The sequence below is a fragment of the Doryrhamphus excisus genome, linkage group LG10 (assembly GCF_037039965.1).
Source record: "Doryrhamphus excisus strain RoL-2023G ecotype Guam linkage group LG10, RoL_Dexc_Guam_v1.1, whole genome shotgun sequence".
Taxonomy (NCBI): Eukaryota; Metazoa; Chordata; class Actinopteri; order Syngnathiformes; family Syngnathidae; genus Doryrhamphus; species Doryrhamphus excisus.
In genome coordinates this window covers 8,929,913-8,945,113 of record NC_136366.1, presented here as the reverse complement: position 1 = coordinate 8,945,113, position 15,201 = coordinate 8,929,913, and the positions used below count along the sequence as shown (strand labels likewise).

Here is a 15,201-nt window from a genome sequence, read left to right as displayed (position 1 = left end):
GGAGCACCCTCACATCACTCCAGGTGATGGCGGACATTTTCATTGACTCCAAACTCTTTTTCCTTCCGCTAGCTATACTCGCTAACCACGGAACACGTAGCGAACTCAGATTTTCGACAGGTGCGATTCCAGCGGAGCTACGGTGGCAGAATCGTTGCTAGCCAGGCTAGCGCTGGACACCATTTTCGGAGTCGTGTTTACATTTTAACGGGACCAAACTCAGATTCGCAATATTACAAAATAAAGTTATTTTTAAAGTTTGTTTATTTTCGTGAATTTATGACTTTTTCTGAGTAAAAAAAGTTGTCAAATTACGATTAACTTTTGTTCTCGTAAATTTACAAGAAAATTTTTTTTCTTGTAATTGTATGACTTTAATTTGTTATTTCAAGACTTAGTCCCAAACTTATGAGAAAAACGTTATATAATTTATTTTATATATTTTTTTATAAATATTATTTTAATATATATTATTATTTTGTAATATTACAAGAATAAAGTCATACATTTACCAGAAAAATAAATATAAATAAATATACAAGAATAAAAGTTGACGTTTATTTTCGGAAATTTATGACTTTTTTTCTTGTAACGTTCCGAGGAAAAAAAGTTGTGCATTTCCAAGAAAAAAAAGTGACCCCGTTTTCATAGCTGTCCCAGGCTATGCCTGTCACGGCAGAGTATCAAAATAATCTCAGATTTCGAAAATAAAGAAATAAATTTACAATAATAAAAGTTAATGTTTATTCTTGTAAATTTCTGAGTTTTATTCTCGTGAATTTACGACTTTTTTTCTGGAGAAAATTTTCAATAAAAATTCACGAGTAAAAAAAAAAAAGCGAAATCTGAGATTTCGAGAATAAAGTCCTAAATTTACAAGAAAATTTTCGAGAATCAAAGTCACAGGCATTGCTTTGGGCAGCTATGAAAGGGCCTCAGGAAGGCAGAAGTGAGATGATGCTAACCCATGCTAATCTGTTTGTGCTAGTCATCATGGTCCTGTTATAAAATTTACTGCCCACTGTGGCTAAATTGTGTGTCTTATTGTGTCTTATTGAGTCTTTTGGTGTTTTATTGTGTCTTATTGTGTCTTATTGTGAATTTACGACTTTTTTTTCTGGAGAAAAATTTCAATAAAAATTCACGAGTAAAAAAAAAAAAATCTGAGATTTCGAGAATAAAGTCCGAAATTTACAAGAAAAATTTCGAGAATCAAAGTCACAGGCATTGCTTTGGGCGGCTAAGAAAGGGCCTCTGGAAGGTGGAAGTGAGATGATGCTAACCCATGCTAATCTGTTTGTGCTAGTCATCATGATCCTGTTGTAAAATTTACTGCCCACTGTGGCTAAATTGTGTGTCTTATTGTGTCTTATTGAGTCTTTTTGTGTCTTATTGTGTCTTATTATCTTACTCATGCTGGGTAAACATTAGCTTAGGAAGAGAGATGCTCTTCCATCTCCTTTCCTTTGTCCCCGTTATGGTCTAGCTAGCAGAGGTCAAGGAGCACACCTTCACTGAATCCAGATGGGGTTGCTGCGATCCGGGCGGCGGGGATCTGTGGCGGTGGCGGCAACGTTCCCCGTGGCGGTGAGATCGCTGAACGTGGAGAAAAACTGCTCCATCTCCTTCTGCAGCATGTGATTCCGCCGCTCGGCGTCGTCCTTGGCTCGCTCGGCGTTGCGTAGCTTGATCTCGGCCATGGTGTACTTCTTCCTCTCCTGGTCCAGCTCCTCGTGGAGGCTCACCATCTCCGACTCCAGGTCCAGGTTGCGCTGTTCTAAGCTATTTACGATAAATAGGAGAGACGGGCAGTAATACTATATATATTAGTACTACATATATATTATATAGGTACTATAGTATAAATCCCAGCCCACCTTTTTATCCTGGCTTCGTACTCCGACTTCTGCTTGTGCATTTCCTGTTTGAGGCTGGCCACCAGGCTGTGCAGTGCGCTGTGGCCGCCCGGTCCCCCGTTGAGCTTGCCACCGTGGTCGCCGCCCCCAACGCCGTCTCCACCCCCGTCTCTGTTGCCGCTGTCCCTTCCCTCGTCCTCCACTCCCCCACCCGACTCCCGGTCCTGTGCGGGTGCGTCCAGGTCCTGGTAGTGACATCCGTAGAAGTCCTGCTCGGGACACGTAGTAGTGGAGGAGCGACAGGAAGTGGAGTTGTCCGGCAGGGAGATCTCGCAGGAGGAGGTGGACCAGGTAGCGCTGTCCACGCTCTGCTTGTCCTCGCAGCTGCTATTAAGGCAGACGGGGGGGGCGTGGTTGTGCTGCTGCAGGTTCTGCTGGTTTAAGTGGACGTTGTCGTATGTGGACAAACGGTTTTGGTTGGATGTTTGATCCCCGTTGGGGTAGTCGCGTGTTTTGTTGTTTTCCCGTAACGTGACGCATCCGTTCGGTGCCCAAAGACCGCAGCGACCGTTCAGAACACCCGTCATTCCATCCGGGGCGGAAATTCCCATGCGAAGAACTCCGTTAGTGTTCCCTCCGCTTGTAACTCCGCTGGTTCCCATTTTTGTACCTGAGCCCTTCAGTGTCCCGCTCCGACGTCCTGGTAGGCTCCCGCCGCTGATTAGAGTCGGACTCTTTTCCTGGTTTGGATCCGATGAGGAGCTAAAGGAGCCGTTAGTAACGATCCCGCTGCCTTTGCTAAACGCCGGGTTCTTTTTAACAGTCAGCGGCGGACTGCGAGTGTTACCGAAACGTCCCGGAACGTTACGAGGGCTTGCCGAGCGCGACGAGCCATCGTTGTCCTCGCGCTGGCACGGAGGAGACTCCGGCGCTTCCCAGACGCACTGACGCACGGCCTGCGTGTTGTTGTTCTCCACGTTCTGAGCCACTGTGACCACGCCGCCTGTGCCCGCTTGTCGCCTTGGCGACTCCATGTTGTTGTTGTTGGCAACCTCGAGTCCCGCCGGGTTCTCGTCCCAAGGGAAGAGCGCGTCGTGCCGGCCGATCAAAAGCGCCATGAGCTGCTGGACCAGAACGGTTCCTGCCAACACCAGACCATCCATCACTGTCTGGGCCTCTTTTAGCACGGAACCTTTAGACGGCTTCCATACAGACCTTCCATGATGGCAACCGGATCTTGCACCTTTGGCCGGAGGATGTTTGGACCGAACACCGTGGCCAAGTTCTGCACGCTCATTTTATTCACACCGGAATACGACTGGACTTCATCGAGAAATCTGCAAAAAGCGGAACAAATGCAAAACTTTCTCTCTTTCATTGAAACGTTAGCTTTGCAGAGCGAGTCGCTACCTGCAGATGTACTTGAGCAGGTTGTAGTTGACTGGAGGTAGACCTTGGACCAGCTTCCTCAGGTCCCTCATCCCCTGTACGTCACAGACAACATGTCTTCCTGCTTCAGAGAGACCAACAGAACCAGAAAGGGGGTGGAGGGGGTACTGGTCTTACCGTGTCATCGTCCTTCCCAAGAAGCTTGGTGCAGGACAGGAAGTCGTCGTATTTGTGGAAGGGGATGACTGGCTCGGGAAGCTCACGGAGATAGAGCTTTAGCAGGGACGCTACGGTGTGCACATCTGTGTTGCTGCAAGGACACGAGTTCGATTCCAGAATTTACGTACACTCTACATTTTAAAGCAATTAGAAGTACAAGATTTGTACTATTATGAGCCAATTCAAGAAACAATACAAGTCATGATGTGCTATATAGATCACTATATTGACAGTTAATATGGTACCAATAAAAATAAAAATAAAAATAAAAATAAAAATAAAAATAAAAATAAAAATAAAAATAAAAATAAAAATAAAAATAAAAATAAAAATAAAAATAAAAATAAAAATAAAAATAAATTAAAAAAACACTTAAATTATATTAGGAAAGCAGGAAGTGAACAAATGTAACAGTTACTGATTGTAAAAGTACCAGATGGAGGGCTAGGATTTAATAAGCTTTGCTTCTTCCTACTCCTTTTGGACATGTGGAACTGTGAACTGATTATGTGATGCATTCAATTGTAATCTGATGCATGTTCAAATGAAATCAAACCATTACCATTGTAGAGACCAATAATCGTACAAGCCGCTAACCTTAAAACTGTTGCAATAAACGCCACAAAAATGCGGAAAATGCTATAATTTGTCACGTAAACACTACATTTCGATTCAAAGTGGCTAGTATACGTTACATTTGGCCATCGTGTCTCCACAGTAGACATATGAAAAGGTGCTAGAATGGTGGCTGGAATGGTGGTGCAAACACTACATTTTAAGGGCGCTAAGACGCAAGGTCATTCGGGCTCTTAACTGTCAAAATGCGCTAACCGCTCTAGTGACATACCCCAAAATACGAGGTGCGACCAACGCCACAAAGACGGCTGCCACAATGGGCTAAAAAGGTTCAATTCTAGCACGTAAACACGACATTTTGCCATCATTTCCAAAAAGCTAGTGTTATCATTGGCTAACTACTGAAGGGACACACTCCAAAATATGAATTCCAACAAACTCCACAAACATGGCGGACATAAGACGCTGGAAATGCTATACTTTGCCACACACACATTAAATTAGGCCATCATTTAAAAACAGTAAATAGTTTAAGAGTAGTAGTGACTCTGCAAAAAGTGGTAACCACTAAAAGGTGTGTTCTTACATACAATTGAGGTAAAGTATGTTCTATTTGGGACGGTATGAAAAAGGTTGGTTGATAGGATGAGGTACCCCCCCTCCCCCCACTTTGAGGCTTTCCCCATTATAAACCCAGCCTACCAGTCAAACAAAGGTTTCTCCCCGCAGTCAAAGGCCTCCTGCAGCTCTTTGACCAGGTTGGCCTGTCCAGGCAGCCTGAAGAGGCCCTCCTCTCGTAGGCCCCTCTGCCGGATGAAGTCCACGCACTGCTCCACCAGCATGGGGGCCAGCTTGTTCCCGAAGCGGCGCTCGTATCGCACCGTCTCCTCCAATTTCTGACCAAAGATCCCTGCGACACACGCGAGAAGGAGACGGAATCCTGTAGTTAGCCATAATGGGTTACGGTGGAGCGCTTCATGAAGGGAAACTTGCTAATCACAGGCTGCAGTAAAGCAGGCGCGGACGCAGATTAAAGGGACATCTCTCTGAGGATTACACCAGAAAACATCAAAAAGACTGCAGCGTCATGAAGGTCAGTCAGACATCATGTTGCATCATCTCTCCGATTTGTCTTTTACCATCATTTCAAAGCATCGAGAAGGTCACGGCTTTGTCACCGTTTGCGTGTGACACAAACAGAAAACACACAAATTCGAGTTGGTTGGACTCACCCCTCCTGAGGCTGACACACTTGGCCAACTTCAGCAAAAAACGCTTCCTAATAAATTTGCGGTAATAAAACACATCACATGTGCCTAATTTAAAGCGGCGGGATTCCACCATTTTCCCCAAAATGGAATCTCAGGAGAACAAGAACAATGGTATAAAATAAAAAAAATAATCTTCATATGCTTGCAGGCTCCTCAAGTTTCTCCTTAAGTTGCAGCAACAAAGTTTGGAAAGCAGAAATGAGAATGTAAGAAAAAAAAAAGGAGGTCATCCTTCCAGACGCTGCAGTCATGAGTCTCGGAATGTTTTCCCTCGTCACATGTTGTGATGTGTGGGAAACCCCTCATGGTGCGTTTGGTGCCGCGTGTGTCAATAAGTTCACTAATCACTTTTTGAACAACATCTCACGGGAATTTCATTTCAAAACATACTAAAAGAAAAAATACATTCTTTTTTTGGAGTCGTAACTTTTATTTTTATGACAAATTTAGTATTTTTTAATAATTTTAATAAATGTTAATATTTTTTTTAAAAACAAAAAATTTACAATTTATTTTGCTATTTTGTTGTAATTGTTATTTTTTTAAATTATTATTAAAAGTCATGAGTCTCGGAATGTTTTCCCTCGTCACATGTTGTGATGTGTGGGAAACCCCTCATGGTGCGTTTGGTGCCGCGTGTGTCAATAAGTTCACTAATCACTTTTTGAACAACATCTGAACAACATCTCACAGGAATTTAATTTCAAAACATACTAAAAGAAAAAATACATTCTTTTTTTGGAGTCGTAACTTTTATTTTTATGACAAATTTAGTATTTTTTAATAATTTTAATAAATGTTAATATTTTTTTAAAAACAAAAAATTTACAATTTATTTTGCTATTTTGTTGTAATTGTTATTTTTTTAAATTATTATTAAAAGTCATGAGTCTCGGAATGTTTTCCCTCGTCACATGTTGTGATGTGTGGGAAACCCCTCATGGTGCGTTTGGTGCCGCGTGTGTCAATAAGTTCACTAATCACTTTTTGAACAACATCTGAACAACATCTCACAGGAATTTAATTTCAAAACATACTAAAAGAAAAATACATTCTTTTTTTGGAGTCGTAACTTTTATTTTTATGACAAATTTAGTATTTTTTAATAATTTTAATAAATGTTAATAATTTTTTAAAAACAAAATATATTACTATTAATTTGTTATTTTGTTGTAATTATTATTTTTTAAATTATTGTTAAAAGTCATGAGTCTGAGAATGTTTTCCCTCGTCACATGTTGTGATGTGTGGCAAACCCTTCATGGTGCGTTTGGTGCCGCGTGTGTCAATAAGTTCACTAATCACTTTTTGAACAACATCTCACGGGAATTTCATTTCAAAACATACTAAAAGAAAAAAATACATTCTTTTTTGGAGTCGTAACTTTTATTTTTATGACAAATTTAGTATTTTTTAATAATTTTAATAAATGTTAATATTTTTTTAAAACAAAAAATATAAAAATTTATTCTGTTATTTTATTGTAATAATCATTTTTTAAATTATTGTTAAAAATGTAATTGTATTTACGGTATTTGACCTATTAAACCTGTTACAGAATAACTAAATAGACAATATATCTAATTATGACTGTATGACAGTATTACAAATAAATAAATACGCAGCAGTGATAAAGTAAAATAGCAATGCAAGGTAAAATGATTAAAACCGAGCTAAAATAGAATGAGAAGTTATGAATTATATACAGCAAAGTGCAAAATAATTAGCTACAACCATAAACGATGCGGTAAAATAGCAGGCCCAACTATTAACATAGTGAAATGTTTGGTCATTTGTTGTGTAAATACAGTAAATTCATGCACCTGCACCTTAATCCAGATTCTCACCAAAATGGAATGTCTTGTTCCTTAACCCGGGCACCACCCCGTATCGACTTTTATCTGTACTGTTTACTGTTAACAAAAAGGCTAGCGGTTACACGGGGCTGTGTTTATATTGCTTTAGATTAAAAACTATAGTATATATGATATAGTATCTGGTATTATTGTGTTTTCACAATAATACTATCATCCCAAATTGAACTCACACGTTCCCAAATTCCAAATCAACTGGTAAATACCGTGCATTAAATCTCCAAGGATCCAGAAGGAGTGTCCGCAGCAGCACATCCCAAACATTCAACTCTACTTGCTTTAAAGCCGGGCGATGACCACCTCACCCCTCCATCAGAGCTTCAGCACAACCACCAACCCATTCCGGGCATCGATGGAGGAGGCGGAGGGGGTTTCCTCCCGCCTTATCTGTCACTCCCAATCGCACCATGAGGCCCCCCGAGCGGCCAATCGGGCCTCAATCTGCTGCTACTGCAAAATATGAAAGGCTGGATGGGTCTCTATTTGTGTGTTTGGGGGGGTGTCGGGGGGGTTGGCAGAGGAAGGCCGGCTCGGCTCCGGCGTGGAGCCACCTTTCTTGTGGCATCTTTAACAAATGGCTCGTCCTATTCACCAGCAGTCAACTGCAATAGACGTCAAAGTGCCTGCACTCCACACAGAGGGGCCGACTCGGCTTCCGCTATTCATGGTGGTCCGTGCATACGCATGCTGCACGCGTGCCCCCCCTTTCATGCACCACCCTCAACATGACAACATAATCCCCCGGTCCCCTCCATACTGACCTCCGCCAAAAGGAGCCCATATGACCCTGCGGATGGTCTTCACCCAATCCTCCATGTCATTCTGGGTGCTGGCCATGAGGAGGTACGTCTCATGGTTGGTTGTCATCCGCTCTCTGTCGCCCCCTGTTGGGAAAAAAACAACGGAATGTATGATTTATCGTTACAAAATCACAAGATTTCCCGCAGATGCTGTTTTTTTTTTGCTCAGCAGTATGAGTTTGTACTCATTGTACTCTAAGTGTTCATACGCCAGTAAAGTCAAGTCAAATTTGACTTATATGCTCCTCATAAAAACAGGCTAGTCCAAAGTGCGGTTCCGGGGGTCATTTGTGGCTCGTGTCTGTCTTTTTATTGGCCTGCAGCGTATTGTGTGATATCATTTAACAAGAATTCAAATGTAAAACGTTCAAATCAGAAGGAATTTCATATGAAAGTCAAAATATTAAAAGGAAAAAGTCATTCTTTTAGGAGAATAACATAATATTATGAGGAAATAGTATTTATATAATATATAGAGAGAATCTAGCACAGTTCTAAAGTTGTACTTTTGGGGTAAAGAAAGTGATAAGGCTAAAAAATATTAAAAAATCAACCATGCATTCATGGTGTAAACATATGATGGGACCAGGAACCAATTCCCTTCCATGTCCAGGAATGACTGTAAGTGTGTGTCATGATCATTAGCCAACGCCAACTGCTCATTCCAGCGGTGACCGCTAATAAGAAGCCAAGCCAGCTGCAGCGAGGTCTTTAACTCGCAGCTCCAAACAGGTGGGACACAACAAAGGATCCCACTGTGCTTGGAATGGCTCACAAATACCGCGATGTCCGTGACGCTTCACTCTGATTCCTCTCATGTGCACTTTCAACATAGATACGGAGGATGCTAAGCTAACGTTTTAATAGAAAGGGTGATTGGCTGTATGCTTGGCACCATCTGTTCATCTGCGGCGTGAAGAAGCTTAGCTCAGCACAAAGCCAGGAATGTTCACCTGCTATAGAAGACAACTAACTTTCTTTCAGTTACTGCTTATTTAACGTATCTTTAGAAGACACTGAGATTACCACAATGTAACCCACTCGGCATCTTCTGCATTTCTTTTGTAGCCCAATACTCCAAATTGTGTACTTTTTTATCCTAGACCTATGTTCTTAGCTTCAGTGATTTGCATTATAGTTCTTCAAATAAAAAAAAAATATTAATATATATTTTTTTTTATTTAAATTATTATTTTTTTATAAATACAGATTTATACATCCAAACCAGCAGGTGCCAAATGACTTCTGCCCAAAAGAGTCAGAGCTTTTCTTCCTGTTACACCAGTGTGTACGCTCTACATACATACGTAAATATGTCACAAAAAGTGAAATTTCTCTGCATTAGGGATCCAAAAAAAGGAATCTAACAAAATTCGGAGATACGTGTTTTTTTTATTGGATCACATTAACATTTTGAGTGCAGTAGCTCTACCACGTGGTAAAGTTGGAACACTGCAATTTCTTCAACAAAATAAAGAAAATATGTGTTATTAAATGTTTAATTGTAAACCCACCACTTGGAAAAGATGATGTCATTTATCCTTTTTGGTAAAATAATCTAAAATAAGTGAAGTAATATCTGTGGTTAGGATGGCGGGATCACGGCAAAATTACACAAAAACATCTTTTCATTTAATGCTTGGATGTAAGTGAATTGAGGAAAAAAGAAGAAAAGGTAGCAAAAAACCCTAAATAAAAAAATAAATAAAAATCCAAATTTTTGGCCATGAACACTGAATTGACAGCAAAAATTCACAAAAAAAAAAAATTCAAGTCGAAACACGTATTTCGTAGATAATAATAATAATGAAGTGCTGTAAATTGAAGAAGAAACGGTCGTCTTTAAGCCAGAAAACAAGGCGGACGCTCTCTAAGCACAGCAAACACACAAACGACGCTATAAAACTTGCAACGTACACAAACGTGAGCTCTGTGGTGTTTGCACGCAAGCAGGGGCAGGCTGAGATAGAATATGGCATCTAATGATAGCCCTCGCTGTATTGTACAGTATAACGTTCATTCAAACAGGACCATGCGGAAAAAGCACCGACGGGCAAGCATTTCAACAAAAACCAACCCGATGCTAAGCACTATTGATTAAGCGTAGAGATCAAACATTACCTGATTGTAAATCAGACAGTCCATATGAAGGCAAACTATGAACAGCCTGATGCACCACCGCCATGGTCCGGAGAGGTTTAAAAGAGTCCTTATAACTTTAGGACGGGAGCTCCTGACTGGAGATGCACTTTTGGGCCCCGGAATGAGTGAGTGAGCACAGCTGAGAGGGTGTGAAAGAGAAAGGGAAGGAGGCAGGGAGGGAAGGAGGCGAGGTTTGCAGAGGGGGTTGGTGCACGCATGCTTCTCTTTAGCACTGTAACGGGAACAATGGCGAGATCTGGGCTCAAATAAAAAAAAAAAAGACCACAGCTTTCACATAGGGCACGACCCCCATAAGCAAACACGGCGTCCCCATTCACACCACGATGCTTCTTCAAACACGCCTAATTTGTTGACATTCCCTTGTTTAATGCATTAGAAAATACGACATCACTTGTGCTCCTGGGTGTCCCGCTTCTCTCTCTCACCGTGGGCATTACCTCCCACCTAATACCTATCTAATCTTTCACCCGACCCCCTGGTTTATGGGTATCAATGGCCGATGATGGCCAAAGTCCCACAAGGCAACATTAGCCCCCTCACCTGAGCCCCCAAAGACACGGTCTGGCAGAGAACACAGACTCCATAGTGCTACAATGGCTATCTATTACCATCTGATGCTGAATGAGTAACAAAGTCAACAAGCAAAGGAGGGGCGGGTGAAGGGGGACGCTGCTTGACCGAGTCTCTCTGAAACAGGGGTCTCAAACTCAATTTACTTGGAGGCCACTGGAGCTAGGGTCTGGGCGAGACTGGGCCGCGTCAGGTTTTCCCAAAAAAATAAATAAATAAAAACACATTTATTAAAAACAGAAAAATGAATAAACGTTGCTTTGGTTTCGATTTTCTACAATAAAAACTCTATTAAAACATTCCACTGTTCTCAAATATCTTACTTTTTATTTTTCTACACAAAATAAGATGAAAAATAAATAGACAAATCAAGAATAAAGAAAATCAATCAATCAGTAATAAATAAATATAATAATAATAATTATAAAACGGGGAATAATAAACTTAAATAGCCAAAAACTTACCACTTCCACACGGATAGGGAGGATAACTATTAACAGTTATTTAACCTTTAACATGAACATTAATCAAACGTAATAATTTTTTCTGGGTACATGATACCATACAGCATCCATATCAAACTTGCGCAGGCCGCACTAACATTAAACTTTCATATCAAGGTGGGGGCTTCAAACTAGTGTCCTGCGAGCCACATTTGGCCTGCGGGCCGCGTGTTTGAGACCCCTGCTCTAAAAAGGTCCTCAGAGGGAAAGATGCAATCATGGCGCAGAAAAATAGTGAATAATTGCCTCTCCTGGCACACGATACCCTCAGAATCTGTGACACGGTTTTTCTTCGCAGCTGTTGATCCATGCGAGGACAGACAGTAGAGCCGCGGGTCAGCCCGTTCAAGGGAGGTCACCGGGCTGTCCGAGAGCCGAGCGAGCGCCTCCGTTCTCTTTTCATGCCAACCAAATAAAGAGCCGCCTGTGTGTGTTCTGCCAAAGGCTGCTGTAAATATACTATTACATAAGCGGAATTAATTGCAACTTTAGGAATAGGAAATGTAACGTCGACAGAGATGTCCCGCCAGGAGCCTGGAAGGGAATCGGATGACCCCGAGTGCAGGGGTTTATTTGTCTTTTTCAAGCATTTGGATTTGGTTTGGACTCACTGCTGCCATCGGAGGCAAAAAGTGGTACTGTAGGATGAAGCTTGTTAGCTAGTTAGCAGGATTACACAAATAACAAAACAATCCAGCAGCTTTATCTACCTCTGACTGCACGTTAAAATGTTGGTTGCACTACCCTGCTAGCGGTGGACAAGAGGTTTCTTACAACATTGGTTCTGTTGACCACTTTCAGCATTTATGGTTCGATATCATGAGTTTTCAAATTTCAAAATCACAGCTTCTCTCCAATTATCTACCATTTCCAATTTGCACTTAACTTATAATAATGATATTATTATTATTAATAATAATAATAATATTATTATTATATTACAATAATAATAACAACAACGTAATTAATTATTATTATATTTATTATTATATTATAATATTATAATATATTATAATAATATAATAATTATTATTATCGTTAACTAATTAATTATTATTATTAATAATTATATTAATGTTATTATATTATAATAATAATTAGTATTTTTTATATTAATATTATTATATTTATAGTAGTAATTAATAATAATAAATAATCATTTTAATTATTATTATTATTATTAGATATAAGGATGCCCAAACTTTTAATCTGTGGTGTACACATAAGACAGAATTAATTCTCATACTTTTCATAACTGCATTCAAGACTAGCATGATGACCAGAGAGCTACGTTCCAATCATAAACTGTATAAGGTTCCTAAAATATTGTGACAGGTCAATAACACTCAATATGTTATTACTGAGGCCTATAAATATATATATTTTTAAAATTGTGCAATAAATATTTTACAATAAGCGGTAGAAAATGAATTATTTTTAAAATTATATTTGCAAAATAAATCATTGTTTTAATGACCTTTTAATAAGTATTTATGTAAGTCAACATGGACCTATGTTTTACTCTCGCATACAAGAATTCACCATAACTAGGATGTACTTCCTATCATCAAGATGACCCAACTTGGAATCTTAGGTCTGAGTCCAGACCAAGGAAGCTTCTGGGAAAAAGCGGTGCATGGCAATGAGAGAGAAAAAAAACCCCTCAAGTGTGAGTGTATTTTTATCTCAGTGTTATTGTGTGCAGGAGTCTAAGTAGGCGTGTAAAATGTTGTGTCTGACATTCAGTGTGTCTGCTCCATTACGCTGGTGTAAACAAATTACCAACGACTGTTGACGTGCAAGACTGTGTGTCTGCGTGTGTTGGGTTTGTTCGGCACGAATGCAGGAATTTTGTTGGGGGTGAACATTAATAAGAAATATGAATACATTGATGATTCAACTAATTGTGTCTGACTTGTATGTATTTTGCTTGCATGACAAGCAGTCAGAAGTTTCAACACCCAAGTCGGTCGAGTGCATCTTCATCCCCGGCGGCGGGGTGGACCAGACAAGTCGCTGTTGCGCTGCTCACTAATACCTTCTAATATCACCTTTCAGCACTGATGGCGGCCCCCGGGCCAGATGCACACCTGCACTCCTCAAAGCCAAAATTGGTAGTCTGAGCCCTTTTCGGAAGAGCTTTTGAACCCTGATTCCTGATTTATTGTGACTAATTGCCACACATAAGCAGAGCTGGTAGGTTCTCCCATCGTGAGAAGTTCAGACATTCAGTCAGCAGTTAGTTGTTGAAAGAGAGGCATACTGTATACAGTAATTATCACTAGCCATGTTTATATGGACCTAAATATTCCAATTCCATTCAGGTTATTTGCTCAAACGGAAAGAATCTAACCTTTGTATACACCTCATTCCGAAAAAAAAGTGCCAATCCGAATGAATATATATTCGGATTCACAGGGGTGGAATATTACTTTCCCCAATCCGATTGAGGTATCTTGTACCCGCTCAAACGGAAAGTTGTCAGCATGCGTTCTTCTTTGTGGTGTTTTTCTTCTTCTGTTTATTGGCGGTGGGCAAGCAGCTTTTGTGTGCAATAGCGCTATCTGTGGAACAGAATCTAAACCCTTCTATACGCCATTCAAGTCCAGTTTTATTAAAAAAGAAAATATATATCTATATAAAACATGTGCCGAGTTTAATTAAAAAATATTAGCAAGATTGAACTTTATCTTTTCCTGTTCCCGGGTGCGTTCTTTCAGCGAATGCTGAGATATGACGTAACACGCAGCTCCAGACGTTCTTCGATTTAAAAAAATGGAGGTGAGCAATCGGCAGTGGAAGTTTGTTTTTGATTCAAACTAAATTTCAAGACTGGATGAAGGAAAAACTGGCAATACGGAGTTATTCCAAAAAATGAAAGAAAAACTCAAGGAAGTCGGTATCATGTCATGTTGTTGATTACGTTTTACTGAGCATGCCCCATTGACTATTCTGGTTGATTATAGCGGCGCATGTAGACACGCGATTGGAATATTCCTTTCCATGTATACCATTGCTTTCGGAAAGGTCATTCGGAAAGAGAAAAACTCATGTAAACATGGCTACTGTTTAACCATCTATCTTGATATATTTTCCTTATCCGAGGGGCTGAGTAATACTTTTTCAGAAATCCTTATTTGAACAACTTCCACATGTGAAAAAAAATACATTTCTTTCTACGAATACACGTGTTTGACCTCCAAGTCTTTGAGGCGGGTGACGACGCCAACCTGTTATGATGTCACGTGCAACCCAACCAATAATCGTGTTCATCGGTTTCCAATCATTTCACAGATTCTCGTGGGCTTTTCCTTCTTTAGTACATGGCCATTTCGCTTGTGTGTGTGTGTGTGTGTGTATGTGATCGATTTCACACAATTTTGTTGAGTAATGACTTGACTCTAGTGATGTGTCACAAGAGTATAAATCCACATTTTCATTTGCTGGATTGATTCCAGGCACTGAACGGCCCGTCAGAGAGAGAGAACATTATTGTGATAGAAAGAGAGATAAACCTGACGGCCATTACTCAACAGCCCATCACCTCATATTGCCACCTAGTGACTGATGCATGCATTATTATGTGGAGCACTGTGGGCTTCAGGTACAGGTGGAAGAAACAGTGAGCCCTGTGTCCACATTTAACATTGTCCACATTTTGAGCTGACACCCAACTGCCTCGTTGTTTTCTTTGACAAAGTCGTCCGTTGGCTGGTTCTGTGCAGAGTACCGCAGATAAGCCGAGTCGCCAAAAAAGCCGGGGTGGTGATGAGAGTGCAGACACAGGAATGCCACAAGCTCTTCAGTCAGTCTGTGTTTTTGTTAACTCTTCAGGTTTTCTCCACAATAGTGCCACAGCACCACGCAAGATCAGTGTTGGAATAAAATGGTTATAATACGAGGGGTGTACTCACTATGCTGAAGTACTGTACAGCGCCAATTCACAACAAAAGTTATCTCAACTTTTTTTTCCCAGTAAA

General features: G+C 40.5%; 1 protein-coding gene across 4 annotated transcripts in view; it reads right to left on the bottom strand.

Annotated features, from left to right (window-relative positions):
- Window positions 1-462: 462 nt before the first annotated feature.
- The window catches only part of arhgap24 (Rho GTPase activating protein 24), a 41,783-nt gene continuing 27,044 nt past the window's right edge, over window positions 463-15,201 (bottom strand). For 3 of the 4 annotated variants that reach the window (XM_078793996.1, XM_058050366.2, XM_058050349.2), the window contains 7 exons: window positions 7,947-8,069; window positions 4,743-4,950; window positions 3,423-3,555; window positions 3,267-3,340; window positions 3,072-3,193; window positions 1,878-2,997; window positions 463-1,782 (listed from right to left, as the gene is read on the bottom strand). In XM_078793996.1, coding sequence (XP_078650122.1) covers window positions 1,512-1,782; window positions 1,878-2,997; window positions 3,072-3,193; window positions 3,267-3,340; window positions 3,423-3,555; window positions 4,743-4,950; window positions 7,947-8,069 — 2,051 coding nt within the window. In that variant the 3' untranslated portion in view covers window positions 463-1,511. Of the gene's footprint in view, window positions 1,783-1,877; window positions 2,998-3,071; window positions 3,194-3,266; window positions 3,341-3,422; window positions 3,556-4,742; window positions 4,951-7,946; window positions 8,070-10,106; window positions 10,676-15,201 lie in introns of those variants that run through there. The other variant, XM_058050376.2, reaches the window with a different exon arrangement.